The 27,337-nt window shown below is 36.2% G+C and overlaps 2 protein-coding genes and 2 long non-coding RNA genes across 7 annotated transcripts; 2 read left to right on the top strand and 2 right to left on the bottom strand.

Annotated features, from left to right (window-relative positions):
• Positions 1–614: 614 nt before the first annotated feature.
• On the top strand, positions 615–12,288 carry LOC145228470 (uncharacterized). 2 transcript variants are annotated; one of them, XR_013860082.1, is made up of 4 exons: positions 615–755; positions 1,127–1,263; positions 8,797–8,893; positions 10,044–12,288. It is a non-coding gene; the product is annotated as an uncharacterized LOC145228470 (long non-coding RNA). The 2 variants fall into 2 exon arrangements; XR_013860081.1 differs by having other exon boundaries at positions 8,797–12,288.
• On the bottom strand, positions 1,257–6,854 carry LOC145228468 (uncharacterized). 2 transcript variants are annotated; one of them, XM_080093522.1, is made up of 3 exons: positions 6,776–6,854; positions 3,652–3,714; positions 1,257–3,447 (listed from the first exon to the last, which is right to left on the bottom strand). In XM_080093522.1, the coding sequence occupies exons 1-3, from the start codon at positions 6,810–6,812 to the stop codon at positions 1,337–1,339; spliced, it is 2,211 nt and encodes a 736-aa protein (XP_079949648.1). In that variant the 5' UTR covers positions 6,813–6,854; the 3' UTR covers positions 1,257–1,336. The 2 variants fall into 2 exon arrangements, with proteins under 2 accessions (XP_079949648.1, XP_079949649.1); XM_080093523.1 differs by lacking the exon at positions 6,776–6,854 and adding an exon at positions 3,784–3,980.
• LOC145228469 (regulator of chromosome condensation-like) lies at positions 11,979–16,906 on the bottom strand. Of its 2 annotated transcripts, none has more exons than XM_080093524.1 (11): positions 16,364–16,906; positions 16,124–16,195; positions 15,775–15,968; positions 15,612–15,696; positions 15,433–15,536; positions 15,220–15,357; positions 15,060–15,144; positions 14,349–14,501; positions 14,117–14,230; positions 13,389–13,541; positions 11,979–12,971 (listed from the first exon to the last, which is right to left on the bottom strand). In XM_080093524.1, exons 1-11 carry the CDS (start codon positions 16,446–16,448, stop codon positions 12,793–12,795), a joined length of 1,362 nt encoding a protein of 453 aa, XP_079949650.1. In that variant the 5' UTR covers positions 16,449–16,906; the 3' UTR covers positions 11,979–12,792. The 2 variants fall into 2 exon arrangements, with proteins under 2 accessions (XP_079949650.1, XP_079949652.1); XM_080093526.1 differs by having other exon boundaries at positions 16,370–16,905.
• A 1,054-nt stretch (positions 16,907–17,960) lies between these two features.
• Positions 17,961–24,373, top strand: LOC145230162 (uncharacterized). Its single transcript, XR_013860575.1, has 4 exons — positions 17,961–18,267; positions 18,468–20,873; positions 20,939–21,017; positions 22,934–24,373. It is a non-coding gene; the product is annotated as an uncharacterized LOC145230162 (long non-coding RNA).
• Positions 24,374–27,337: the final 2,964 nt, after the last annotated feature.

Here is a 27,337-nt window from a genome sequence, read left to right as displayed (position 1 = left end):
TTTGAACTTATAAGTACATAGGTGTAAAAAGTAGTGGTAAGATAAAATAGATTGAATTTTTAAACAAGTTTGCGTTAATTTTTACCCACGCGGCTCAGGATTTATTTATTGGTTGTCTAACAATCTGTAAATCCAGCGGTAAAAAAACAGGTGATTGAAAAATTGAAAATCATGATTGCCTTCATTTATTTTTTTAATTATTTGAAGTATTGCTTAAAACTTTTTTTCTTCTCATGTTTGTACAATTTTAATGTTACAAAACTTGAATAACAATTTTGTATTTTTCCTGGTTTGTCGCAGAGCAAACATAATTTTGCTTAAAAAAACACTTTTTATACAACCTATATTATAAAAGTACTTACTGTAAAAAGTAAAAAGAAAATTTGTATCTGGCCAATCTTTATACGCTGTCTGTGCTTAGTTTAAACCGTCATGGCTGAGCAACTTCCCGCAAAATCCGCTTTCACAACTTTCGAGTTCTGACGGTCTGCAACTTTGTAAACGTATTTTACCCCTTTTTCTGATTACAATAACAGTCTTTGTCTGATAATTGCAAGGACTTAAACACATTATAACATGTCCAATTATTTAACAAACTAACTTTCCACAGACTACATAGGTCGTCTTTTTACGCGTTTTGTGTAGTTGGCAGTTAAATGAAATGGAGTATGATACCCACTGAAAATTTGGAAATATATGGATTGCAATATTTGTACCGGATGTGCCATTAACCTCAACCCATGAATCCACTACGTGTAAGATGTATTTAATGATGTTTACATGTTATTTTATCATGATAACAGCAATGTGTCACTCTATGTAGAAGTATCGTTTATGTAACAACCCTTTTGTATACCATAACCCGTAAATGCCATAGACAAAGCACTTAAAGACAAAATTGGAATTTGTAGGTGTGAGTTTTTTTTAATTACTTTTTGTTGATATCACTAACATTACATCAAAATGCACAAATCTTTATTGATCACAGTTGCAAAGTATAAACAACAAGCTACATATGTACAGAACTGCAAGATACTGTAAAAAAATGTGCCTGAGCAATATGCATGTTAATATAAAAAGAAAATTTTAAGGCAACTGACAATTGGCATTTCCTTTTCATTTTTAGGAATGAAAATTTGCTGAAAAGCAAGGCAACATGTTGCTGCAGAACAACTACATAGCAAAACAAATATGTTCATCAGTTGGTGTACATCACACCGCAAAACAGTGTTTCAGTGATCAAAATACACCAACAGAAACAAGGTGAACATTACTAACTTGCTAAACAAAATTTGCTACTACACAAGTAGGTGATCCATACAAATGAAGTTTTGACTTAAATTGATATGTTAACCAACAATAGTGAGATTATAGTAAAATAAAGACTGGAAACAGTTAAAGCTGGACGCAAAGTAATTGCTGAACTTGTGGTATCAACTACTGTGGTAGTGGTGGGGATGGTAGTAGTAGTTGGTATTGTTGTGGTTGTCGTTGAACTAACAGTTGTTGTCATTTTGGCATTTGTTGTTGCAGAATTTGCTTGGGTTGTAGTGGAGCCACTAGTCATTGTCATGATAGTTGACTTGGTTGTTGGGCCTGTCCCAGTGCTGACAGTTGTTGCTGTTGTTATGTTTGCCGTTTTTGTTGTAGAACTTGCATCTGTAGCCATGCTGACTGTTGATGTATCTGTCATAGCATTTGCTGTTGCTACATTCACAACTGTTGTAGGGTTAACAGAAGTTTCCTCTTTCATTGGTGTGGAACTTCCAGTGCTGACTGTTGTTATTGTTTCCATGGTAATTGTTGATTCATCTGATGCATTTGTTTTTGATGTAGGGCTTTGTGTAGTTGCCACTATTGTTGTTGCTTCTGTCATGCTTGGGGTGGAACTTGTTGTCACCGTAGAATTTATGTTGCTTGTAGTCATAGCAATAGTTACTGTTGGTGTAGTTTGTAATGTAGAACTTGTGACTGTTTCTGTTGCCATGTTGGTAACAGATGTAGTCATACTTTGAAAAGCAGAGGTGGTTTGATTTGCCTGTGTATTTGATGAATTATTTGAAAGGGTTGTAGCAAATGTTGTTGGATCTACAGGCATGGTTGTTGAGTCAATAGACAGGGAAGCTGTTGTGTTGTCTGTTGTAGCAATCACTGTTGGATCTACAGGTGTGGTTGTTGAGTCATTAGACATTAAAGCTGCTGCACTGTCTGTTGTAGCCATTGCTGTTGGATCTACGGGCATGTTTGTTGAGTCATTGGACATGGAAGCCGTTGCGTTGTCTGTTGTAGCAAACATTGTTGGATCTGCATGTGTGGTTGTTGAGTCGATAGACATGGAAGCTGTTGCGTTGTCTGTTGTAGCAATCGCTGTGGGATCTACAGGTGTGGTTGTTGAGTTGATAGACATGGAAGCTGTTGCATTGTCCGTTGTAGCAATTGCTGATGGATCTACAGGCATGTTTGTTGAGTCATTGGACATGGAAGCTGTTGCGTTATCTGTTGTAGCAAACACTGTTGGATCTACAGGTGTGGTTGTTGTTTCATTGATGGGTAAATCAGTTGGATCTATGGGTGTGGTTGTAGAGTCATTGGACATAGAAGTAGTTGTGTTATCTGTTGTAGCAAACACTGTTGGATCCACAGGTGTGGTTGTTGTTTCATTGATGGGTAAATCAGTTGGATCTATGGGTGTGGTTGTTAAGTTGATAGACATAGAAGCTGTTGTGTTATCTGTTGTAGCAAACACTGTTGGATCTACAGGTGTGGTTGTTGAGTCATTGGACATTAAAGCTGTTCCGTTGTCTGTTGTAGCAATCACTGTTGGATCCATGGGTGTGGTTGTTGAGTCATTGGACATTAAAGCTGTTGCATTGTTTGTTACAGCAGTCGTTGTTGGATCCATGGGTATGGTTGTTGAGTCATTGATTGATAAATCAGTTGGATCTACAGGTGTGGTTGTAGAGTGATTGAACATAAAAGCTGTTGCATTGTTTGTTACAGCAGTCGCTGTTGGATCCATGTGTATGGTAGTTGTTTCATTGATCGGTAAATCAGTTGGATCTACAGGTGTGGTTGTAGAGTCATTGGACATTAAAGCTGTTGCATTGTTTGTTACAGCAGTCGCTGTTGGATCCATGGGTATGGTAGTTGTTTCATTGATCGGTAAATCAGTTGGATCTACAGGTGTGATTGTAGAGTCATTGGACATAGATACTGTTGCACTGTCTGTTGCAGCCAATGTTGTTGGATTCATGGGTGTGGTTGTTGAGTCATTAATTAATAAATCAGTTGGATCTACAGGTGTGGTTGTAGAGTCATTGGACATAGAAGCAGTTGTGTTATCTGTTGTAGCAAACGCTGTGGGATCTACAGGCGTGGTAGTTGTTTCATTGATCGGTAAATGAGTTGGATCTTCTGTTGTTGCAGTTGATAAATTGACTGATGTCCCTACATGAGACAATAGAGTATTAGTATCTATAAAGTACATTGGATATATTTAAAATACTTTTGTCGTCAAATTGTATAGACCAGTAGACCTATAGAGAAGTCCACAACTTGGCAAAGTGCAATTTAAACAACTTGGCAAAGTGCATCTAATGGTCCCAGGAGTCATGGTTATGTGTAAAATTTACCACAAAAATGACAAAATACCTTCCATGATAAAATCGGAGTCAGTGGTTGATTGTGCTTGAGTTGTGTTGATAGTAGCCATGCCTGTCAAGTAAGACAAAATATATCGTTTTAGTATGCTGACACTCATTTTATACAGGTACAGACACACACCCTGTGTTTCTAGTTTCAGGAGTACAGTTCAACCTTAATTGAAAAACTATGCAATGGTTTATATGTAATTCATTGTGTTACTATTTTCCTCTTCCGCCAGTTTTATTACTGCAACCGTTATATATTTATTTATGCTATGTGACGAATCTGGATTTTCTGTGGCCTTTTCAATGGTTTTGACATTGTGCAATCGTTTTATTCATAAACGGTGATAAAAATACTTTTTCACAACGCAAGCAGCAAAGTGTAGTTACAAAGTCATCCTAAAACTTCCACGATACAGAAACACGCATTTAATAAACGATACAAAGTAAATGTTATGGCACGCGAAAATTCAAACCAATTTGACACAAACTAGAGTTGTGAGTCCGGCCGTGCGTTTCGGACCGGGTTCGGGTTGGATTCGGGCTTGAGTTTCACTGAACGGGTCTGGCCTTACACTCGGCCGCATTTTTCACCAACTTTCAGGTGTGATTTGGGCTTTGTTAAAAATAGGTTATGGTGGGTTTTGACTTGTATTTACGGGTTTGGCCCTAAATTCGGGTCCGTCTGCAACTCTGGCAGAAACGGTTTAAATTAGGGCTTTGCGTAACCCACCGTAAGTTACATGAAACGTCTATGTCAGTGGTTCTCAACCAGGGCCTAAAAGCCTTTTTGTTTTTTGATAACTTTAACTTTATTCCTAATTTAATCAACTATTTTACACACTATTTGTCTATATTGGGGTTTTAATGATTATTGATTCTTGTTTACTCTATTCGACCTGTTTGAAGCCGAAATTAGTACCGAATTCCAACACGAGTTTGTCATTTACATTTTTAAGGGGGGCACAGGTCTTACAGGGATACTTGAAGGGGGCCACAAGGCCAAAAAGTTACTTTTAGGGGGCCACGGTCTACAAAAGGTTGAGAACCACTGGTCTATGCTTTAGCCTTGCCAATACACATGATTTTTGAGTCGGAGGTAAAGCAAAAAAAGAAGTCGCCTTTGTGAAACAAATGTTTCGAAAATAACCACAAACAGGTTTGATATTATCGGGTCGTATTATCAAGGTCTTTACGAATAACCACTTTGTTTCGAATGCTAATAGTCAAGCCACATCTTGAACTCGGCCAGAAAAGTCCATCTGTTTTACCGACCAACAAAGCGATGATTTTTCTCGTTGATATACAGTGCATATGGGTAATAAACTATTTAAAAATTGATAAATTGCTTCTTTGTTGTTGTTGTTGTTGTTGTTTTTGTGGAATTTGGCACCCAACAAATACATTATATCTTTTATGAAATTTATAACAAGATTTAAGTTTAGTATTTTTAAAAACTGCAAACTGACATTCTGGAAGTTACAAATATTCGCTGTCAGATCAGTTTGCAAAAAACGTTTACGTCGATTTTAAGGTCAGTTAGTTGTTTTCAGTATCTGTTGCCATGTGGTGTTTATAAGGCTGTTTTTAGGTCGAATTTTTTGCGTACGTTAAACACACTTTTTGAAAACAAAACGTTTACCACGACTTGCAAAGTTTCGTTAGTTGCTGGTTTTTATAAAGTTGATTTAATGCTTGAATTTTCTGTAAGTTAACCACACTTTTTTTAAAAAAGTTTTTTTACGACTTTTAAAGTTACGTTTGTTGCTTTTCTTTCATGACAAAATGGCTTCCTGGTGCGTCGCATTTTTAAATCTGTAAATATGCAGTCAATGTTGATAATATCCAGATTGTAGATAGGCAATGAAGTAATGTTGTCATTGGGTAATGTGAGATTTGATGACTTGTTCTGCGTTTTTGGATTTAATTTCTGCAGTTGTTGAAAAAACTGATTTAGTGGTCGAATTTTCTTTATCAATTAAAGGTTAAAGGCTCATTAGACACATAAGGTTTTATCAAATGTAGGAAAGCAAAATCACCTCAAGGGATTATGCATAATATAACCCTTGCTTACAAAACATGCTAATGTAAATGCTTTTTCTAAATGTGAAGTTGTCTGCACTCACATCGCAACGCTATTTTTGTCTCAATTTGATTTTCCTATGACACATATATTGCACAGTATCGTTATATATCCGACAGATTTCTAATTGGCCCTAAATCGCCGTAGTATATTCACTGTCTCATATGTCGCAAGACTTCCTTCAATTAAAAGTCGTTAATATTTGGGTAATTGATATATCATCTTGACCTGGTGTTTACAATGCGCAAAATGTGGTGCCAAATGTTACCAATAGGGTGGCTTGTGAAAATAAAACCAAACGATAGTAACTTGTGACGAACGTTGAACACAATTTCTACATGTAGTTTCGCATTTTTTCTGAACCCTGCAGTTGGAGGTTTCATTTCTGATAAGCTACACTAAGGCGTCCAGTTTTTGAAAAAAAAACACTATAATCGCCGATTTATTACTAGCGTTGCCAAAAAAATGTTTGGATTACGTCGGCAAACAGTTTCTAGCTACGATACAGTTAAGGTTACCAAAAAAGTCATAAAGTTGTTCAGTGCATGTGTTACATTTTGTACCGTATAAAAACGCTGATTAGCGAGAGACATGGGGCTGTTAAGTACTATAAGTCGATGACACCCATGTTTTTTTCCTATTGCCACCGTATATTATGTATTGTTTCTGTGCGACTTGTTAAACCTCATTGACGGCTCGATTTGAAGTTTGCTGATCTCTGCTTTAGGCTCGGTTTCCTAACCTGTGGCACTAAAGTAGGCGGTACGAGATATGGTACCAAAGTTATGGCTGTGTTGGCCCATTTGTGAAAAAGTAACAAAAATAGTGTATAACCACTGGTTTTAATAATAAGTTTGCACGAAGTTGCGCCAAATTATTTCGTGGATATTTCCCTGCAGTCCTATCGATAATCTTCGCTTCATTTCAAAACACTTTTGCCGTTCCAAAATCGTTTTATCGCAGTAGTTTTTTAGGCTCTACTGCGCTGTTTAGAATGTTTTCAATTGGCCATGCACTAATATTACGTTTTATACAACCAACTTACCAATAATGAAACAGAAAAGTAGTAGCCTTGCCGTCATGGTTCCCAGTAATTCAGCTTCACAGAACAAAATGTTTAAACAATTAATACTGTTGAAAAAGCATAAGTTAAGTATGCAAGGCAACACACACTTATAATAGCTTTACTGGGAACTAAATTGTTTTTGGAAATAACTTTAAAAAACGTAGTCATAACTAACTCAAACTTTTGGTAAACGTCTTTCCACACAAATATTGTTCTGTTTCGAATACTTTCTCATAATTTTTGACCAAACCCAGGCTTGCATCTGTTTTCTGTTGCGGTATTTTAATCATCTTTCAATAAGGCCCCCGCGCTGACTAATTTTCTAAACGATTTCGTGAACATCTACGGCTCGACATGGAGTTTTAAAAATTTGTTTTGATGAAACTTTAAAATACTGAGCCCATGACCGACGTAAAATAGACCAAGTAAAGTCACCGAAAGCGGCAATGTCTATTTGTGGCAACGAAACTCGTATGTTACTCTACACTATCTGCGGCCGATCGTACGTCATTAGGGCTTGGCTGTAGATTTCCCCTTCTCTTGACTTGATTGACTGCAATTTAAATAAAAAGCAGAGCATTATAAATGTCGGCTAGTTTCTCGAATGTGTTGTAGTATATGTTTTAACATGTTAAGTCTCGCGTTTTTTTGTGCCACTTGGTTTTATTTCGATCGTACGTCATTAGGGCTTGGCTGCATAGATTTTCCCTTCTCTTGACTTGATTGACTGCAATTTAAATAAAAAGCAGAGCATTATAAATGTCGGCTAGTTTCTCGAATGTGTTGTAGTATATGTTTTAACATGTTAAGTCTCGCGTTTTTTGTGCCACTTGGTTTTATTTCGATCGTACGTCATTAGGGCTTGGCTGCATAGATTTTCCCCTTACTTATCTTGGTTTGATTGACCGCAATATAAATAAAAAACAGAGAATTAAACGTCGGCTAGTTTCTTGAATCTGTTATCGTAGATGTTTTAACTGTTGTTCGTTATCCTAGATATCGGTTATCTAGATGTTTTAAGTGTTTGTTTTAAATGTTTAGTATTTAAAAAAAAATGAAAAACTGCAATGCTGAAACAAACTACTTTTTATCAATCAGTTTTAAGTTTTCACAAGCAGTCTGTTCTTTTAAAACCTTGAATTTGACCTTGTCAAAACCTACCGTAACTGTGACGCAATCTAATAGGAAATTACCCACAAATCACTTTGAAACCATGGCAACGCCACGCAGTTTGTTGGTAATTGGGAATTTCCTTGATAACTTTATTTAGAACAATCGCTAATAGTGGCAATTTACATGCTTGTGTACTTGTACAATACGCGGCTTGGCGCCAGTCTGTAAAGTTACGGAAAAATAGCGCCTGATTCCATATTTCCTGTGTTTGGAAAATGGAAAGGTTAAGCGTTCAAAGCCCATATTACCAAGCGTACATCTACGGAGTTTCGTAATATTCGATCGTTTGAAAATGAAGCTTCGTTACGATGAACAGGACTTAAACTGTTAAACAAATTTGAAAGTTTTAAAATAGTCTCGTTTAACTTTTGTTTGCGCTAATCCTAAGACCGTAAGCAATGCTTGTAAAAGTGTAGTACATACGGGGCTGTCGTACTCCTGTATGTTATGTATTGCTAATATTATTTTAATATTTCCATTTCTGGTTTAAAAAAAGAATAAGTTTGTCTTGATGGGTCTTAATTTCGGTAAACGAGAATGGGAAACGTGAAACGGTTTTCGATAAATCGAATATTCATTTCTCAGGAATGTCATCTTGTTTCCTTCAGGGAAACAAAAGTAAAGATTTTAATTTGAACATTGCATTATAACGTTATTCTGGCAATTGCGCACAAAAAATATAACATTTCAATGCCTTTCTCTTAAAAATCGAAACCATGTCGTTGGTATTATGTTGACGTAAGCAAAAATAAACGTTACAAAATCTTAATCTTTGTTACTATGGCAGTTGCTGAATTTAACTAACTCGAAATCTGTATTTATTCCAGCTAGACGTGTTCATGGAAGGGTTGTGCAGTGAACATTAACGGCGTAAACCACAAGTGACTTTTTTGGCGCAGCCTTCCAATCAAATTTTATCGAAAGGTAATGCTAATGAAACGCCGTTCAACAGTTTATTGAGGAAACTTCTATCACTGATGATGGTATGTCCATAATGGCATTTTAAGTCTATTTTTGCCATTATTTTCCTCGCAATGCTACTAATTGTAAACTTGTATTTTGTTCAAAATTCTACCCATCTGCTTCAATAATCACGACAAATCAGTCTAAACACGCAGTTCGGACTAATCTCGCCAACCTAACGGCTAAACTGATTAAAACACAATCAGTCTCTAAATGTTGTAAAACCTCACACAGTCGTCGACACATCTTCAAACGAAATCAAACCCTGATTAAATCCGCATTATTTGACCTGTAGAGCATTACGTATAGCGCGGGGGTCCCTTGAGAAGCTAACTCCTTGGTTTGGGTTCGCCACCAGAGCTGATAATGGAAGCTCGAACGCCCACATAGCCGACTGGTGTCATTTGGGATAGCACCACTAATAATAATTGGAAATATCCCTTCACGACTCAGCGGCCTTTTTCTGTGCCTTATCAAGCCGGGAGCAACATTCACGCAGACTGGAGCCGTCGTGTGGTTTCGCGGCATAAGAACAGCGCGAACCGTCATGGAAATGCGCGATTGATTCAAAACCGAGCATAGCAATTGGTTTTGATGCGTCCATAGTGATTTTGTAACAAACAAATATATATTACCTAAAGGCCTGGTAAACATACTCTACAATAAGTACCTAATGTGCCTATTATCTCCAGACAAGCGGAAACGCAAAAACAACAGCACTTCATAAACTATTGTTAGGCCTCAACCCGATTTTTTTCTATTCCTGAATGTTAAGTTACTGTAATAAACCATTTTGGCATGAAAATTAAGTGTTTCAATACAAAATTACCACACAAATATATGAATTTGGGGCCCAAAAGCTCCTTTCTTTACTTGGTCACAGCCCGGTTCGATTTACAATTTCGAAACAATTTTGACCGCTTTTACATTAAGATATACTTTCTACTACAAGACGGAATATAGAAAATTCCGTGTTACCCTTTGTTTTATTTTAATTTTTTTCAAAGTATCTTATGCTGACGTAATTGTTGTCAGACCATTTCAAACCCCGCGTTTTCTAACGATCGAACATTACGAAACTTAATTTTAGGTTACTTCCATACGTTTTCAGGAAATTTGTACTGCAAACACTGTAAGGAGAAGGACTATTAAAAACACACATAATCTGTCAAGTGACAATGCTAAGATTCTACTCAATTTGCCGAGCGCCCTGGACCCGCCCTGTGTACATTGGAACAGAAGATACCATACGTAGGTAGTCAGTGGCCAATAATGGGCTGTTTAAACAATCAATTGTCTTGAACTTTTGTTATTTCTCGTTTGTCCAACCTCTATACCAAACCGATAGTTTCGCTTCTTTTCGAACCAATTTCCATCGCAGATGCAAAACAACAAACAAATCCAATATTTCAAGGTTTGGCGTCTAAAATTTATGCAGAATTGTAAGTTATGCTTTTCGGGCCGGTTACGGGCTTTTGTCCGAATAAAACGGGTTTATTTCGGGCCTGACTTCACATAAAATCACATTTGTGCCGAAATTTCACCGAGGTAAATCCAACTTTCAGGCTTTATTTCAACCGTGTTTCGGGTTTACGCCCGCTTACAATTCTGGTCTCAGGGACAGCCACGTCAGTATACAACCGCTTTATTTGGCCGTCTGTGATTCACTTGTTGTAAAGGAGAAATATGGTTTATTTATTCGTTGGGACCTTTAGCGTCGTCGCCTTCAACATATAAAGGTGCATAGCCCTATTAGCATTCAGTGTATTTGGGGCTTTTTATTTGACGTGTTTATTTTTGTATCACCCAAGCGAAACCAACTTCCACAACCGCCAAATAGACTCGTTGCCGCGCCTGGTTTCGTCAGCGTTATTCTTTCGTATTATTCAAACTGGCCCATAAGAGTGAGGGTCATAAATAACAATACTGGAAAGGGCAAATAGGGGAAACATTTTCCTTTGCCACCTATTTTCATTGGTTATTTATACGGCAACATTTTGAAACCGAAATGCTTTTGTATCTGACAGGCAGTTTTGTGAAGTTAAAAGGCGAATAATGGAATAGCTGTATCTGAACATCAATAAATTATTTAGCATGCAACATAAAGCAAGACAATACAGCAATAAAATAAAAAATACCTTATTAAAAATCACTTTTTTGATTGGCACAATGGCTAAGAAGGGACAACACTATGATAATTGCTGGTAATGTTCAATAACGGTTAAAATTTTACTATTGTACACCATCAAAAAACCTGAAGGTAGGCACAAGGAGGAATGTGATAACACGTGATAGAATGACTTGTAAAAAAAAACTTTTCCTTTTGTTGCATAGTTAACGTGCACTATTTCAGAATGATGCCCTGATGTGGGATGGACGTATTTAGTTGACAAAATTGACCGACTGATTAATTAATTTTGTGGCGTTGAAAAGTGGTGTGTTGCCCTAGCCTCGTATTCTCGACATTTTTAAACCGTCCATGCGCTATTTTTAAACTCTCACGTTGCCTTTTTTGACATCGGCTGCTTTGTAAATATCTTCTATCAACTACTATCGACTTAAGTTTTAAATTTATGCGTCAATATTGGAATTTTCAAAAAGCGTTTTTGGCATTCTTTCAAATAGAATAAATAAAAAGCACGGATTTTATTCAGTTTATGGTTTTGACTCCCTTGCCTAAATCTTACATCTATTATTTCTGTTGTTAGTAATTTTAATTCGTCTAATAAAGTATTCACCTATGGCGGTGTAAAATACCATCGGAAGTTTTAGGGGAAATGCATTTTTGATGCAAAGCTTGTGTCAAGATAGCACGTAGTTTTTTGTCCAATGCGTGTTTACCAACTGCGCTTATAATACGGTGTTGCTGCAGCGCGTTAAGCCATCATCCGCCAATTCCACTGTTTTGTGCCCCCATAGCCTTGGTGATTTACCGTTACCGTTGCGCAGCTCATTTCGGCTTGGTGATTGTTTTAGTGCTACTGTGTCGCGGTGTTCTTTCACCAAGCTAAAATCACTCAACTCAATGAAATATATGACACAACTGTAAGAAAGAACTCAAGTTTATTATTGTATGCGATAAAACGCCAACCACTTTGAATTGCATATGTGTTCTGATATTTTGGTTAAACAACCTGAATATATGTAATGTCCATGCAGACAGCCTTGGCGTGTGTTCAAATGGTAGTATCAGCAGAAAGGCTTAAACAACAGACGGAAAAGGCCAGCAAATTAGAAAATTGGGAAAAGATACGTTTAACAAAGTTGCCCACATACTTTCGAAGGCGTAATATGTCTCATATTAAAACAAATAGCGTAAAAGAAGAGCCTTTAAAACAGCGCAATAGAAAATTGGCGCCGTTGCGCAAATAAATGTCGCAATAAGCTGCAATTAATCGTAAACAGCAAAAGTGGTCAGTTTTAAATCACAACAAAGACGGAATTGAAATATATATGCCATTCAACGTTTCAATACTACAGTATAGATAGAATACGGATTGGTCAAAGAACGCACACAAGACGACAATTTTGTAAAACTGCAATGATTCAATAAGCCATCCTTTCTCAATACACACTGTATTGGCACGTGGTAGGCTATTTTAAATTACATTATGGCAGTAAGTGGTGAAGCATATTGTCTTGATATATGAGATAATAGCAATGCAAATTTAAATCATTACAATTCGAATTTCGCCTAAAGAATAGAATTTGCTACTTCTATCATTTTACCCTTACTTAAATCATTGACTTGCCCAATATGTACACCACGAAGAGCCCAAAACCGCGGACCTTTTCCGACTATTCCTTATCGTGGTAGGATAGGGGGGCACTTTGCATCGCTTGTAACATCTCGCTTTTGGTCATTTTTCTTCTGTGCGGTCGGTAGCGATGATAACAGTATGCTGTCCCCCGCAGCCCACTTGCGCCACCTGGCGAGTTTCTAGATTGCGTCCAGTCAGTTTGACCGGCTCCCATACGTCATCTTCGTCGCCAGTGGTCAGTTGGAGGTTGGTGCCGATTCCCCACCCGTAGCCAGCTCCTATAAAACAGGAGATTTTAAGCATAACTGTCCAGTACGTGGCTGTTCATTAATATCAAACTGTTTTGCTAGACATATAATTGATTTTATTATAATCTAGCCTTGGTCTTGGAAAGACAATTATGGAGAATATGTCCAGTTCAGAAAATGTGTTCAAAAATACAAAACTATAATTGAAAACACCTTTAAGCAACATACAAGATATTTGGTTTCATTATCTAGTCTAAAACTAATATTTTGGCCTTGTAAAGATAATTACGGAGAATATGTCCAGTTCAAAAAAGCACATAAAATACTATGCTATAATTGAAAACAGGAAATATACAGCTTATTAACAGCGATATTCAATGAATGTGTAACATACGTCTGTTACTGCAAAGTTGAAAACCACTGCTTTAGTTCAAGAAAATTGTTTACCTGCTTTGTCAATGGCAAATGAGACACATCCATTAGCAGCAACTGAGACAATATCTGTGAGACTTGGGATATGTGTAGGTGTGTCGGCCTGTTCAATATCTTCACCAAGTCCTAACCGACCATAGTCTCCCCTTCCAAGCGCATAAACCTTGCCTGTGAGAAAAATTGACTTAATTAACATGTTTACAATTGAAATAACATGCTAAAGCACACACCATGCATTAACGTCACAATTTAGTAGAACAAGATAGTTGCCTATCTAATAAAATTTGCAGCGTTTACATCACTTACTAAGAGAAACACATGTGGTCATACTGCTATTGTTTTAAGCAATCAATCAACATTTAAGAAACATTTAAATGGGTATTCAATACCTAATAAATATAACTATTTATGGTGCTACGAAATCAATAGTTTATTTGCTACTGGGGCGTTATTTTATACTAATTCGGCATTTTGGTTGAGATTTTGGTTCACCAAATCATGGCATCACAAAATATCACCAAGTCAGAAATAGTTGCAAAATGTTGAGGAGTTATAAAAAATGTTTGAGGAGTTATAAAAAAAGTTGGATGGATTACAAACGCACGCCAAGCCTAACAAGGTAAGTACAAGCGAAGGTAAGTTACAAGCTACACGCCAAGCCTAACAAAATGATTTGCAACTTGCGACCAAACATGTAGAGTTTTTAATGCACTAACTCTTGTTCACAATACATTGTAACTTACCTTCTTGGTTTAGGCACAATGTATGATGTTGTCCGGCTGCCAGTTGCTTCCAACTTTTGCCCGATAGAGCTGGCACAAGTTCTGGCAGATACCTGTTCTCGCTATCAGGAAAACCTATAGACAAACAGTATAAGTCAACTGCAACCACAAACAGCACTCATGTCAACAAATAAAAAAAAATTTGTCCCCCACATAACTGCAGAAAAATACCACATATTTGCCATGTCCTTACCGAGCTGATTATAGTTGTTCAATCCGAATCCAAACACACTTCCATCTTTTGCTATCACCCACGTTGAGTAAGCACCACAAAAAGCTTGAACAATCAGTGATCGTGATTTGTTCACACGAGGAATACTGACCTTGCAAGGACGAAGAAATGAATCTAAACAACATAGTGTTTTATTATTAAATGGCATAATATGTTTTCTTTGTTAACCCATTAAAAAATGTCCTTCTATAGACTGTACTGACTTAAAAATATAACTAATAATGCTGGTCCACTTGACTTGTTAACTTTTATATGTACTGTACTTTATGATGTTTACCTTTCACTTCTGCTTCTGTTTCCTTGCTCTTATGAGGTTCTGTAAATGTTGTATAATATGCAAAAATTCTTTCTGTCAAATATTCTAAACATTGAAACTAATTTTCTGCACTTTGAACTAGCTGATGTATATACTGGTGGTATTTTGGCAAAGATAGCCTAACTGACATGTAAACACTGACTAATATTTTCTTCTACAGCTCATGTAATTGCACACTCCTTACACAATCTCAACCCACAAGGAAACCCTTACTACACTAAACAAAGTGTATGGCCACACTATGCACATTTACTCAAGGAGTTGGAAATATACTGTCTGTATGTTCATACATATTCGACATTGTCAAAAGCTAATGATTTGAAATGTTTTGATGTTAAATTTTTAACAAGGCTTACTTGAACTTCTTCTTCCACCTCTGTCGGTGAAATATCGAGCAATCCTTCCCAGTTGACCTTGTTCAGCACAGCCAAATGTAAATACCTGCAACGCAAGAAATGCATAACTCACCAATACACACATAACAGTAGCATGTTTTTACTTGAACAAAATACCAACCGTGCCAACTGCTGAAACCATCACAATGTGGTCGTTCCCAGAAGCTATACTGACTACTGCGTCCTTCATTGAGTCAAGTCGTGTAGGACATTTGCAATCCTCGCCTTGTTTTATCAAGCCGAGTTTTCCATGACTATCCTAAAAAAATCACATGTTTTGTTTAGAAAGTCAAGCCAAAAGCTGGACATTATGGTTCATGACGATAATATTTACCCTAAAACTTCCCCATACAAAGACACTGCCATCATTACTTAATGCAGCTGTGTGACTGTCCCCTGCAGTAATGTGAACAACCTTGATTTTTGTGAGAGGCCCATCTATAAAATTAAATAATTCCATGAAAACTTAACCACTGAATGACAACAAAAAGATCAGGACAGTTGATCACTTACCAACTATTCCAGGTTCATATTCTGAATTTTCGTCATTTGTAATTCTTCCCAAAGCAAACTCGTCATTACAGCCAAAACTATACACCTGTGGAATCAAACCACACATGTCATGACTTGTTTAACTGTACTATTGTGCATTCTACAACAGAAAGACAAAACTCACTTCGTTTTCTTTCGTTAGGCATATTGTATGCATTCCTCCTGCTGCTATTTTTGTCATGGGGTTGTCAGAAAGTTCTGAAACGATGGCAGGTTTTTTTCTTGACAAAATTTCATCACCCAGGCCGAGCTGCCCGACATCTCCTTGCCCCAGCGTAAGCAAAACACCACTCGGTTGCGCTTCCAAATCATAAATTACTGTAAGGAAAGGAGAATATTCGAACCAGATGGATTTTTTATAACAAGTGGATAAAAAATGTAGACAAAACCTTTATACTGTGATACAATTTCAAAACTCTAGTTAAAAGTATACATATACGAATACTACATGAGTCTGTTTTAACCACCCTTACCACTCAATCTGCGTTTTTTAGAATCTTGATCCGTTGAAGTTGATGACAGTGGTCGTTTTAAAGCCTTTTTCTCTGTAAAAGCCAAATGTTATAATTATAATTAAACATTGGCATTTTCAGCTTTAAGACACTGTTTAGTACAACAAATTCAAACAGAAATTAAGCCAATTGCACAAATTTAATGACAACACTATATGTATACTTTAACATTTCACAATTTTTCAATGTATTAAATTTTACCAGAACCGTTTATGGTTGCCTTTGCTGTTGTTTCATTTTTCTTTGATTGATTGCGACCTCTTGACACTTTTTGATTTGCAACCATGATTCAACTTTGGCTTGTCAGACTTTATAATCCAATACCCAAAACAATATCCAGCTTCTAGTCCAAGGCAAGAGATTTATCCTTTCAACCACTCTCAGATTAAGAAGTACTATCAATAGATTGTCAACACTGTTTTTATATCCTAGAAACCTAAAATATCAACACCATTGTTGGGCCAGTATGGATAGTATGGCAGCTGCACACCCGAGACTTTTTTTTTCAAGTTTGATTGCACACTTGACCACCCCTCGAAAGAAGCCTTCGGTGAAAATTTTCTGTTGTTTTCTTGCGTTATTGACAAAACATTAGGCCTGGATGCTAAATAACTTCTGTTATTTTGAGATTTTGCTAAATATTTGTAAATCGGTTAGCTTTTTCTTGATGTGGTGCACACTTAACTGGTTTGTGCACACTTGCACACCTGAAAATTCTTCGTGCACACCCGAGATCTCGGCGAAATGTGCCATAAAATCCAATGTGGTTGTTGGGCAAGTTTACAGTAACAAATACACTTGTCAAAAGTATTTTCTTAAGCTTTTTGGCACATTAAAACACATTACAGTTTTTATGCTTCATAAAAAAAACTGTTACCTAATACTCTAATCCCTAACTGCACACATCAAGCATTACCGAAGCGCGATAACATGACTGGCTGTTATCTTGCAAAAATGTTAATGCTTGCAGCAATGCACTCTACAGAATCTTGTTTCATTTAACAATGCATTTATTTTCTAGTCTGTTTTCTTCACAACAAAGACCGGTTTAAACCATTTGTCAGCTGACACATATTTTTTGAAAACAATACACCTAAAACCGCTAAACAACTTAACTTATCCTGTTAATACCGGTTCCAGTACACGAAACGAAAACATCACCGCTGTATTTTCTCGCGATATAACCAATTTAAATCATGCATCGCAAAATATCATGACCGCGTTCTTTTATAACATTTAATTCGCCGGTTGCTTTAAACCACGTGGACGTTTGTGGTCAACTTTAGTCGTGCAGTTACATTCAGCTGTATAACTATGTTTTCGATGACCCTTATGTTTTTTATATCAGTTTTAAAGTGACTAGCCTAAGAAAATGGAAATCTCTTCTTCTCTTTTTGACTTAGGTGCGATTGCACTTCTTCGCATACAGATAAATGTTTGCACCTTTATCGCCAGTGGGGATAAAGTTTTTGCACTCTCATTTTTTTCCACACCCCTATGTCAACAGATAAGCTTCGATAAACACACGCTGAGTTTTGCAACCTGTCTGCTGTCATACACAGGTTATTCTCGTTAATTCGCACCTTGTTTGAGAATATTTCGCTCGGTAACAGAAATCAAAGCAACGTAACAGGCTTAAAATTATGACAAAAGTCTAGCCTTTAAATGTTCGGTCGGCCCGGTAACTTTCAGTTAAAGATGCCAAACCATTGTAAACTAATTACCCTTATACAATTTAGATACAAATAGGAAAAATACATGAAAATTCAGTGCTGTTAAAATCTTGGTTTAAGTAAAAATTATTCAAGCATTTCTTTATTTAAACTGTGGTGTTTCGGATTAAGCAACAATATTTTGTTTTACATTTTCATTGTTTTCCGAAAAATAGACAAAACGTGAACAAACAAATCAAATAAAAAATGTAAAATTTTATGTATGACCTATTAGCACGAATTTATTCTAAATTTAAACTTGTTGCCAATTTATTTTTATTAATATATTTGCGAATTTGAATTCGAATGCAACCATCGATGGTGCGCGCCAAAACTACAACGTGTTCTCACTGCGGAGTTTTATTTCGTGTTGGATGCCCGATGTTTAACATGGTAAGTTTTGTTTAACTTTTTTTGATTGAACTATATTTAATAATAAAAGAAACTGCTAGATAATAAACTTTTACTAATCTGAAATTTGCTTTAAACCACGCACTATAAAACACGGTTCTAGACATAATGAGTTATAAACGTTATCGCGCTGCTGCTTCATGTATAAATTGCGCTCAAATTAATTTGGGTATTTTTTTCAGACGTTTGCATTTCTGTGATGTAACCAACTTCAATTCATTCCTCATCGATCAACCAGCATCTTTTAACGTCAAATATTTACTTGTATGTAAACATAGGAGTCTGTCGTGGGTCAATCGGGTTTGCGGAACTGTAGGCTTAACTTAGGCTAACTGGCGCTAGGGTGAGTGACCTATTCTTTGCCGAGGAGGATCCGTAAAGTGAGTCTTCCTCGGTGGTCAAAGAAAGGCCCAAGTCTCTAGGAGTGCTACTATTGTCAGCAAGTTGGCGCTAGGGGTTAGAACTAGAGTAGCACTCGTTAACTAAGGTTAGGCTAGGTAACACAGGTTAGATGCATTTGGGATTCGCGCGCCACTTATGGAATTTAGCTTAGATCGTTTTCTAGCTAGGTGTGGCGCGTTGCTAAATGGCTTTAGCTAAAATAAGGTGCGCATAGAAACACGAACTGGGCATGGCCTCCACCGCATTGCGCCGGCCGCGGTGCAGGCGGGACCAAGTACCGGACACAGTTACTCTCAATGAAGGCTTTGGCTCGAAAGCCTGAGGGGGCCGACATAGCATTTTGCCAGAAAAGTCCCGTGAGCCACCCTGATAGGGCGCAAACTGTTGTTAAAATTTTCCAGCCCTGCAGTTGCGTAATTCATTTGGGTCCTTGGGGGTCTCTAAGGGCAGGGAACAGTGATACATTTTGTTAAGTTATACGCTGTCATCATCACTGGACCCTTTTAAACAAACCTTTGCGCCTATTATAAAAGTAATGATAGGGGTGTTGTGGATTTTTTTCGGGTTTGTGACCAGCTTTTGTTGTCCTTGCTTATATAACTCATTTGCCTATTCTTTTACTGAAAAGAATATTTAAACGAGATGTTAAGCTTGGATTTAACTCACTTTTTCACTTGAAATTTGTTTCATTGTAAAATGCGCTATAAAAATGCTCCCACCCCACTCTTGCTGGTCACAACCATTTTTTTGTGTGGATTTAGGCTAACTTACATAACATTTACTATATCAGTTCCGTTTTCCTGCTTGACCCAGCCACCTTGTCGTTATGGGGGCATGATTCGACTTATTAGGGTGGTTGTAAAACATGACAGACTCACTTTCTACTTTTATAGGCTAATTTGCGGCGTTTGTATGTAGGACAGTTAGTTGAGGCAAGCTTGTTTTGTGTGTTTTTTTCGTCGGCCGCACAGGGACGTTGGTGGTTTCACCCATTTTTTCAGGGTCTGTCTACATATGATGCATAAAAGCTTCCCGACTGATGATGTCAGTAAACCAACTGCAACTAATCAGTATTTTTGTAACAAATTTGTTTTTGCTTGCGCCTTCCCTCTTTCATCAACAAAAATGTGTGCAGAGTCAACTTTATCTATCCTTTCATTTCTTTTTAAGTAGACCAGTTCTTGGGGGGGTGTTGTGTCTTTTTATATCAGCCGTGCAGGTTCTTCTTGTAATGTATTTGTTTATTATGACGCTCTAACCATGTAAACCACCAACGTCTAGTGTTAGAAATGTAGGAAAGAGATCAAAATAGAAATGTTTACTTTGGTGTCAGATATGTTCTTCTATCGTTTTAGGTATGTATTATTGTGTTTGATGCAGATTTGCTATCAAATGTAAACCTTTTTATTATGTTTTTCAGGTCTTGCTATTGGTTGGATGATGTTATTGCCTTTTGTCAATTTACCATGTTTCCACAAAATTTGATATTGTGCCTAGCTGCAACTTTTGAAGGTACTGATGCTCATTTGTGTCATGAAATATCAATGTTTTTTTGCAGGTTTTCCACCAAATTAACCTTATCTTTTTACATATTTTACAGGTTTTAACAATATTGTTTAACCTATTTTTGCAGCTATTACCAAACTTTTGTCACATTACCAATATTTTTTAATTGTTTTGCAGCTTTTAATGTTACATTAAACATAGTTTATTTCACAGATTTTTTGGCTCCTGTAATTGTCATTAAAACCATTTTTGTTTTTGCAGGTTTTAATATTTTGTTTTTGTCATGTAACATGTTTAGGCCTAATGTTTTTGCAGGTGTTCTGTTTTATTTTACAGGTTTTAGGGCTTCCGGTTTAAAATAATTGGATTTGTGTAATGCTGTATAACTGTTTTTTCACAGGTGTTAGGTTTAGGGTTCTGATTTTTAAAGTAATTTAGGTTTTATTAACTGTTTCTTACAGGTATAACGGTAAGTCTTCTTTTTATAGTTAACCTTTTTGTCTATTGCAGGTTTAATGCTTCCGTTTTGCAGATTTTCCCTTTTTTCAGTTGTAGGGTTTTTATAATTCTCATGTAGGTTTAGGGTTTAAGTGTGTAGTTTTTTGCATAATATGTTGGACTATGTTGTGTTTCTGGGAGGGCTTTCTGTTCAATCAAATCTGAATTCATCATAAATGCATGTAAGTATACCTTCAACAACAACAGCCCAAATTACCTGTACTTAATATTGTTATTATTATTTCAGATGTAACAACCCAAAGCTGACAATTAAGAAGTTCTTCAGTGGATTCTTTAATGCAGACACAACAACAGTGATCTTCAAGGTACAAAATTTGATTTGGTGCCTTTGCATGTATGTAGGCCAGGTGTGCACAACCTTGGGCTATGACAGCCGCGTTGCAGATCACCAACGGCCGCCAATTACCTGCTTGTTTTTGTTTTAAAATATATATCATATTTATATATCATCCAATGGCACCTAAAAAGCCTATATAGTATATTGTGACGAAAGTGTATCTGTTTTTCGCTTTGTTTGCACACAATAGGCATACAAAAAGTTTGATGCATATGGCTACTAGGCTGGTAATACTTTTCAGTTCCACAAAATGTGTTTACAGCAGTTTGAAAATCAAAATCTTTGGCAAAGAAGTTTTTATTTCTGTCATGGCTGCCAGTACATATATTATAAGAAACATGTTTACAGCCACACAAACTTGTCTATACAGTCGCATGTGGCCCTACAGCTGCAGGTTGTGCACCCCTGATGTAGACATTAAAAATAATATAATCTATACCAGTGTTTCTTAACCTTTTTAGCGCTAGTACCCTTTGAGCTTTCATGAAAGTTTCTCATACCCCCGGTCTACAATGGCCGACAGTAGTAAATAAAATTGTAATAATAGGAATTAAACTCAGTGTGTTTATAACTTACATGTTGAATGCATGCATTAAAACAGTCTTGTCAGTTCAACAATATTTACACACCAACAATCAATGAAAGAGGGCCACATTGCAGTTGAAAATTATGCCAAGGGCCGCATTTGATTTTAAATATATTTTTATACACTCAAACTTAACATTTATTTTTGGTAGAGAATGGTTTTACTATTGTTTAAATTCATAGCATATGATGTTTTATTTCAATCTCTGTTAATGTTTGTTTAAATCGGTGGTTTTTTTACCTTTTTCAAACTGCAACCAAATGTAACTTGTCACCCTCTTTCAAAAATTTTCATATTTTTTAATAATCTTTAGAATAAACTCTCACCTTGGGCAATGAGAAATAATAGTCGGAGCTTGCCGGTTCTTTTAGATTTTATGTGTAAAGTTTCCGGTTACAACACACTGCATGCTTTACTTACTAAGTGTTTGATGTTAGTTTGTCCACGAGGTGCTGTGGCACTTGCATTGAATAAATAGTGTAGTGACATAATAAAGCATTTGTTTTGTATGGTAATGGTTACAATGGGACACAAAAGTTCTAACCTGGTTTGACTGTTTTATTGCTTGTAGATGTTTTCATTTTGTTATTGCTGATAAACATTTACTTTTTTAAACTTTTTCATTTTACCTTTGCCAAACAACCCCCATGGGTTGAAAACCACTGGTTCAAATAATAACCTTTACTTTAAAGGGTTAGAAAAAGTTATTACATTTAGTTAAAAATCTGACAAAATCTTTATACACATTTTTGTGCTTTTGCAAATGAATATGCCCACTTAAAAAACACTGATCTAAACCGATAATTGTCAATAGAAGCCAAAAACGAGCATTTATTACACATTCAAACAGATAAAAATGGGTAATTCCAAATTTGAAATCAATAAAAAACCTTCAATTTATCCTTTATTTCTGACTTTAACTGCATGAAAAACTTATTTTTTATGGCCAACACATTTCATCTGCATCATTTAAACAATTTTATATGTGCCATTGCAAATGGTTATGTCCACTTCAGAAACTTGATTGAAGCGAGTAATTGCCAATAGAAGCCAAATACAAGCATACATGTAAACAGATAATATGGGTAATTGCAAATCTAAAATTAATCAAAAGCTCCAGTTTATCCTTTATTCTGGCTTTAACTGCATGAAAAGCCTTTACAATTACATACATATATTTTGCATCAGATATGTTTCAAGTATATAATGTTAAGTTTTTGTATAACATGTTTAATTAATCCTTTATCTTTGCATTGCATATGATGTGACCTCCTGAACTCTACGAAACACTTGCCAAGCTCTTCAGTGCTCCTTAAAGTTTCCACAATAATCCTGCTCCTTTTTGGTAACTGCTGTTGGACAAGACTCACAATGAACTGCACATATTGACCTGGCATGGTGAAAGAACTTTGCTATGGTGCTTCATCTTACAACAGCATAACAGGCCGCAAAAACAAATTCCTGCGTATTTACATTTAAAAACCTGCTTTGTTTTATGTGTTAACTTCCATAGTGCGAAAAAGTTTTGTATGCCAACACCTTAAACTTGAAGTTAAATATAAAAACGTTAATGAATATATTTAACGAAGATTCGTTTACATTTTTTGCAAAGTTTTCTCAATAGTCAAGTACTTGTTTAATATTTTAAGTTTATTCTATTACCACCTGTATTCTTTTGCTTTACCCGCATTAGCATACAGTAAGCAATATTTTATCTGTTACTTAGTGTGTTGCATTTATACTAAATTGTTTACATTAGTTACCATTATTGTTTTTTTTAACATTGAAAATACTGCATGAATGGTTTGCTATTTCTATTTCACCATTTTCTAATCAGTGAGCGTAATGTATTTTACATTCATGCTTAAAGATATTGTTAAGGTTTGTTTGGTTTAAATGCTTTTCATTTGAACATTAGCATCAATGTCAATAACACTAGTGTATGTTGCCAAACCTTGTTTACTGTTGTGTAAATGTAAACCCCCATGTAACAATTATCTTCATCAGGATTTATTGGCCAAACGTTAGGTCAGATATGCTATTTATTCTGATTTGTTGCCACGGTCTCCATAAAATGCAATAATTTGCCTAAGAAAAGTTACCACTGTTTTAGTATTGCTAGTTTCGATGTTTTATTATTTTGTTTTGGGTTAATGGTTTTGTTTGTGTGATTCTAGTTTTCAACTGTTCGATTTCAACCAGTGGTTCCCGATTGGGTTCATGCCATGGACTGTTAGCCCAATTCAAAGAATTTTATGGCCTATTCTATTTTAGAGTTTGAACTACAGTAAGCGCACACAACAAGCATTTTATTTATAAAAATCTTGCTGTTTATTCAAGTCTTTAATGTGTGGTTTGAATTTCATTTGGCATTTAATCATAATTATTGCATTATTGTTTATACAAATCCAGTGAGTTTTATGTCCTTGTATTTTATATGTCACTTAAATGATTATTATTGTTGCATTGATGTACAAATTCTGTGAATTGAGTTTTGTGAATTGTCACATTACTATGACTAAAACTGCTTTACATTTTCCCATACATTAGATTGCATTGGTTAGTTTAATTTGAATAGATTTATAAACAAAACTTTCATATCTTACTATTTATTCACATACATGATGCCTCTCTTGTATTTCATTTGTGATGTCAATTATTGTTGTAACATTATTTGGACAAATCCAGTGAGTTGTGAAATATTTCTTTTCATATGAATATATTCAAGAGTGTTTTCATTTTGTATTGACATCTTAGTTAAAGTTCACTTTAGAATGTTAGAAAGTTTGTTAATTGATAACGGCAAGTATACATAAAAGGGTCGATATGTCTGCAAGTATTAACAGTAATTAAGCAGTGTTAGATGAGTAAGTAAGAACGTTTGACGGTTTGAGGTGTCGCTAATAATATAATGATGCAAAAGACCAAAACGGATAAGTTTCAAAACATGCAAGTTAATCATTACAGCGAAAACTATTCTTAATACGCTTATTGTGACATGCGAATACGTGAGATGTTAGTTGTTATTCAGAGCAGATGATTGTAGGTCACACTGTTAATAAAGTAAACATGCGGTCGCGAAAAGCTGCATTAAATTAGAAGGATTCGCGAAGGGTCTAAACCAGGGGTGGGCAAACTACGGCCCGCGGGCCGCATGCGGCCCGGCAAAGGATTTCATGCGGCCCGCCAAATGTTAGTAAATTTTAAAGATAAAGTTTCCGAGTAACGATGAATAGTATTATGAGCAAAGGCGTAGAGTCTTAAAGAGAGCGGGGTGCGACTTGCCGATACCTATACCTGTACCCGTCCCATACTTTAGAACTAAACACATTTACTTTTTAACTGCTGAATATATAGCTGTTAATAATTTGAGCTAAATCATGGTGCACAACCTGCGGTCGTACGGCCACATGCGGCCGCGGAGACGAGTTTGTGCGGCCGTGACCATGTATGTTAAAATACATGTACTGGCGGCCGTGACGTAACTAAAACCATTTTGCCAAATATTTTGATTTTCAAACTGCTAAAAACAGATTTCGTGAGACTGGAAAAGATATTACCAGCCTAGTAACTATATGCGTCAGACTTTTTATCAGCTTATTGTGTGCAAACAATGCGAAAAAACAGGCACCGCAATCGTCACAATACATTTATGACGTCATAGACAGTTCGCTCCGTTCAGTCAAACTTATGCACAAGTTAGATATTATTAATCTGAGCATTTTAGGCGGCTTTAAATGGTATATATATATGTGATATAAACCTAATTCTTTACATCAGTTATTTTAAAATAAAAAACAAGTTGGTGAAATAGTATGCGGCCCGATTAGATTATAAACTTTTAAATGCGGCCCTTGCACTGAAAAGTTTGCCCACCCCTGTTCTAAACTGTTTAGATAGCGACAAGAAAAGTTGATTAAAGCCGTTTTCGTAAACAATTACAAAGCCACGATTTTAATCATCTTTCGGTTATATTGTACCTTCATGTTGCCAACCATTTATAGATCAAAGTAGGGGCGCACAAACATGGGTGCCGCCATGTAGGGGCAAGAGGGGGCACTTGCCCCCCCTTGGAATTTCAGTGTACCTCAATTTAACATATTTAGAAGCAAACCTAATTAAATTGGCAGCGCGGGGATTTGTGACATCGTTCAATGCTCTAACTTTTAGGCAACTCAATTGTGAAGTACACGATTTATGGCTTCATATGATTTATGGCTATAACAAATTCTTGATGCGGTAAAGTATCAGCCAAAATTTGCCCCCTCTTGCAAAATTTTCTGCCGGCGCCCATGCGCACAAACCGTTTTACTGGCGTTGTGTCTATTGACATAAAATAGAGCATAAGTTGGACGTACTCGACTAATTGGTATCTATTAGTGATGCACCGAACCCGACTAAAAAAGTTCGGGCCGAAACCGAATATTCGGCCATGAGGCCGAATAGTTTCGGCCGAATCAAGCCGAATCTAAAATCTCTGTTTCAATGGATGTTTTCAACTGAACCTCGTGTTGTTGATGCGAGTGAAGTGAATTATGACAAATCAAAATAGCTTTCACAATGCGTGAGCTTTTCTAAACATCAAATATTTTGCAGAGAACGTGGCTCGTATTTTATCGATACAACAAATAGATAATTTATCATGTTTCGTATGGACAAAAGTGAAATTTAAGGCCTTAATTCCATGCAATAAAAAAGTTCGGTTTCGGCCGAATTTTCAAAAAAGTTCGGGCCGAAACCGAAACATTGGAAAACAACGGATTCGGCCGAAATATTTCGGCCAACCGAAACTTCGGTGCATCACTAGTATCTATTACTATCGAAACCCTGTTTCTTGTACAAATACAATTCTTTGTGACAGTTCCAAAGCCTAAATATATTTAAAAAATGCGAACACAATTAATCTTCATGTGCGCCGAAAATTTGCATTTATTTGTAAAGGTCGTTGTCTAATATTTGATTAAATTTGCTGTAGATTATAGCTGTTGCTGATACTGAGGTGCAATTTAATGTTGATGTAAAATAGAAAGCGTTTACGATCAACTATATTACCTATTTTCGACTTAGTGAATATATTGGCACACATGTGCTGCTACGATTTGTTTTATCGGGCGAAGTAAAATCAACTCCATTGAACAAGAAAGCAGACACCGATCAAGGTCTCTTGGGGCAACAAAGGCTGTAGAACAAACCCGTTTGAAACTATATGCTGTCATTTTCGGGTTTGGTGATACTCATCCTTTACAATTTTCGGTACTGTCCGTCCAATCGTGGACCTGTTTAAGTTTTTTTTCTACTGTAAAAGAAAACCTTTGTCTTTCTTATTAGTAACACCAAGAAACGCCATAAATATATTGCATCATAAGTTACAATTATTTAAAGTAAAGTTACAGGTAACACGTTATCTATGGTGCATCACAATTGGATTAATGAGTCACAATGCATCTAACATGTCACCTGTCCTATAACCACTGAACTTGAACATGTTTTAATACTAATTTCAAAAAGTTAAAGCTTCTCTCGAACCATTTAAAAACACTAAGCCAATTCCTGGAAATCGGGAACTCCTGGTTCAAAATCAAGAGATTACTTAGTTTAGCGTGGCATGTATGTATTATTCATCATCACTTATACATATATATTCCTATGTATATATATAACTATATGGGTATATTAAACACAAAAAAACAGAAACGTTTTTA

This window comes from Phallusia mammillata, chromosome 5, assembly GCF_965637545.1.
Source record: "Phallusia mammillata chromosome 5, kaPhaMamm4.hap1.1, whole genome shotgun sequence".
Taxonomy (NCBI): domain Eukaryota; kingdom Metazoa; phylum Chordata; class Ascidiacea; order Phlebobranchia; family Ascidiidae; genus Phallusia; species Phallusia mammillata.
The sequence above is the reverse complement of the archived record's forward strand: the minus strand, read 5'-3'. Positions and strand labels throughout refer to the sequence as shown.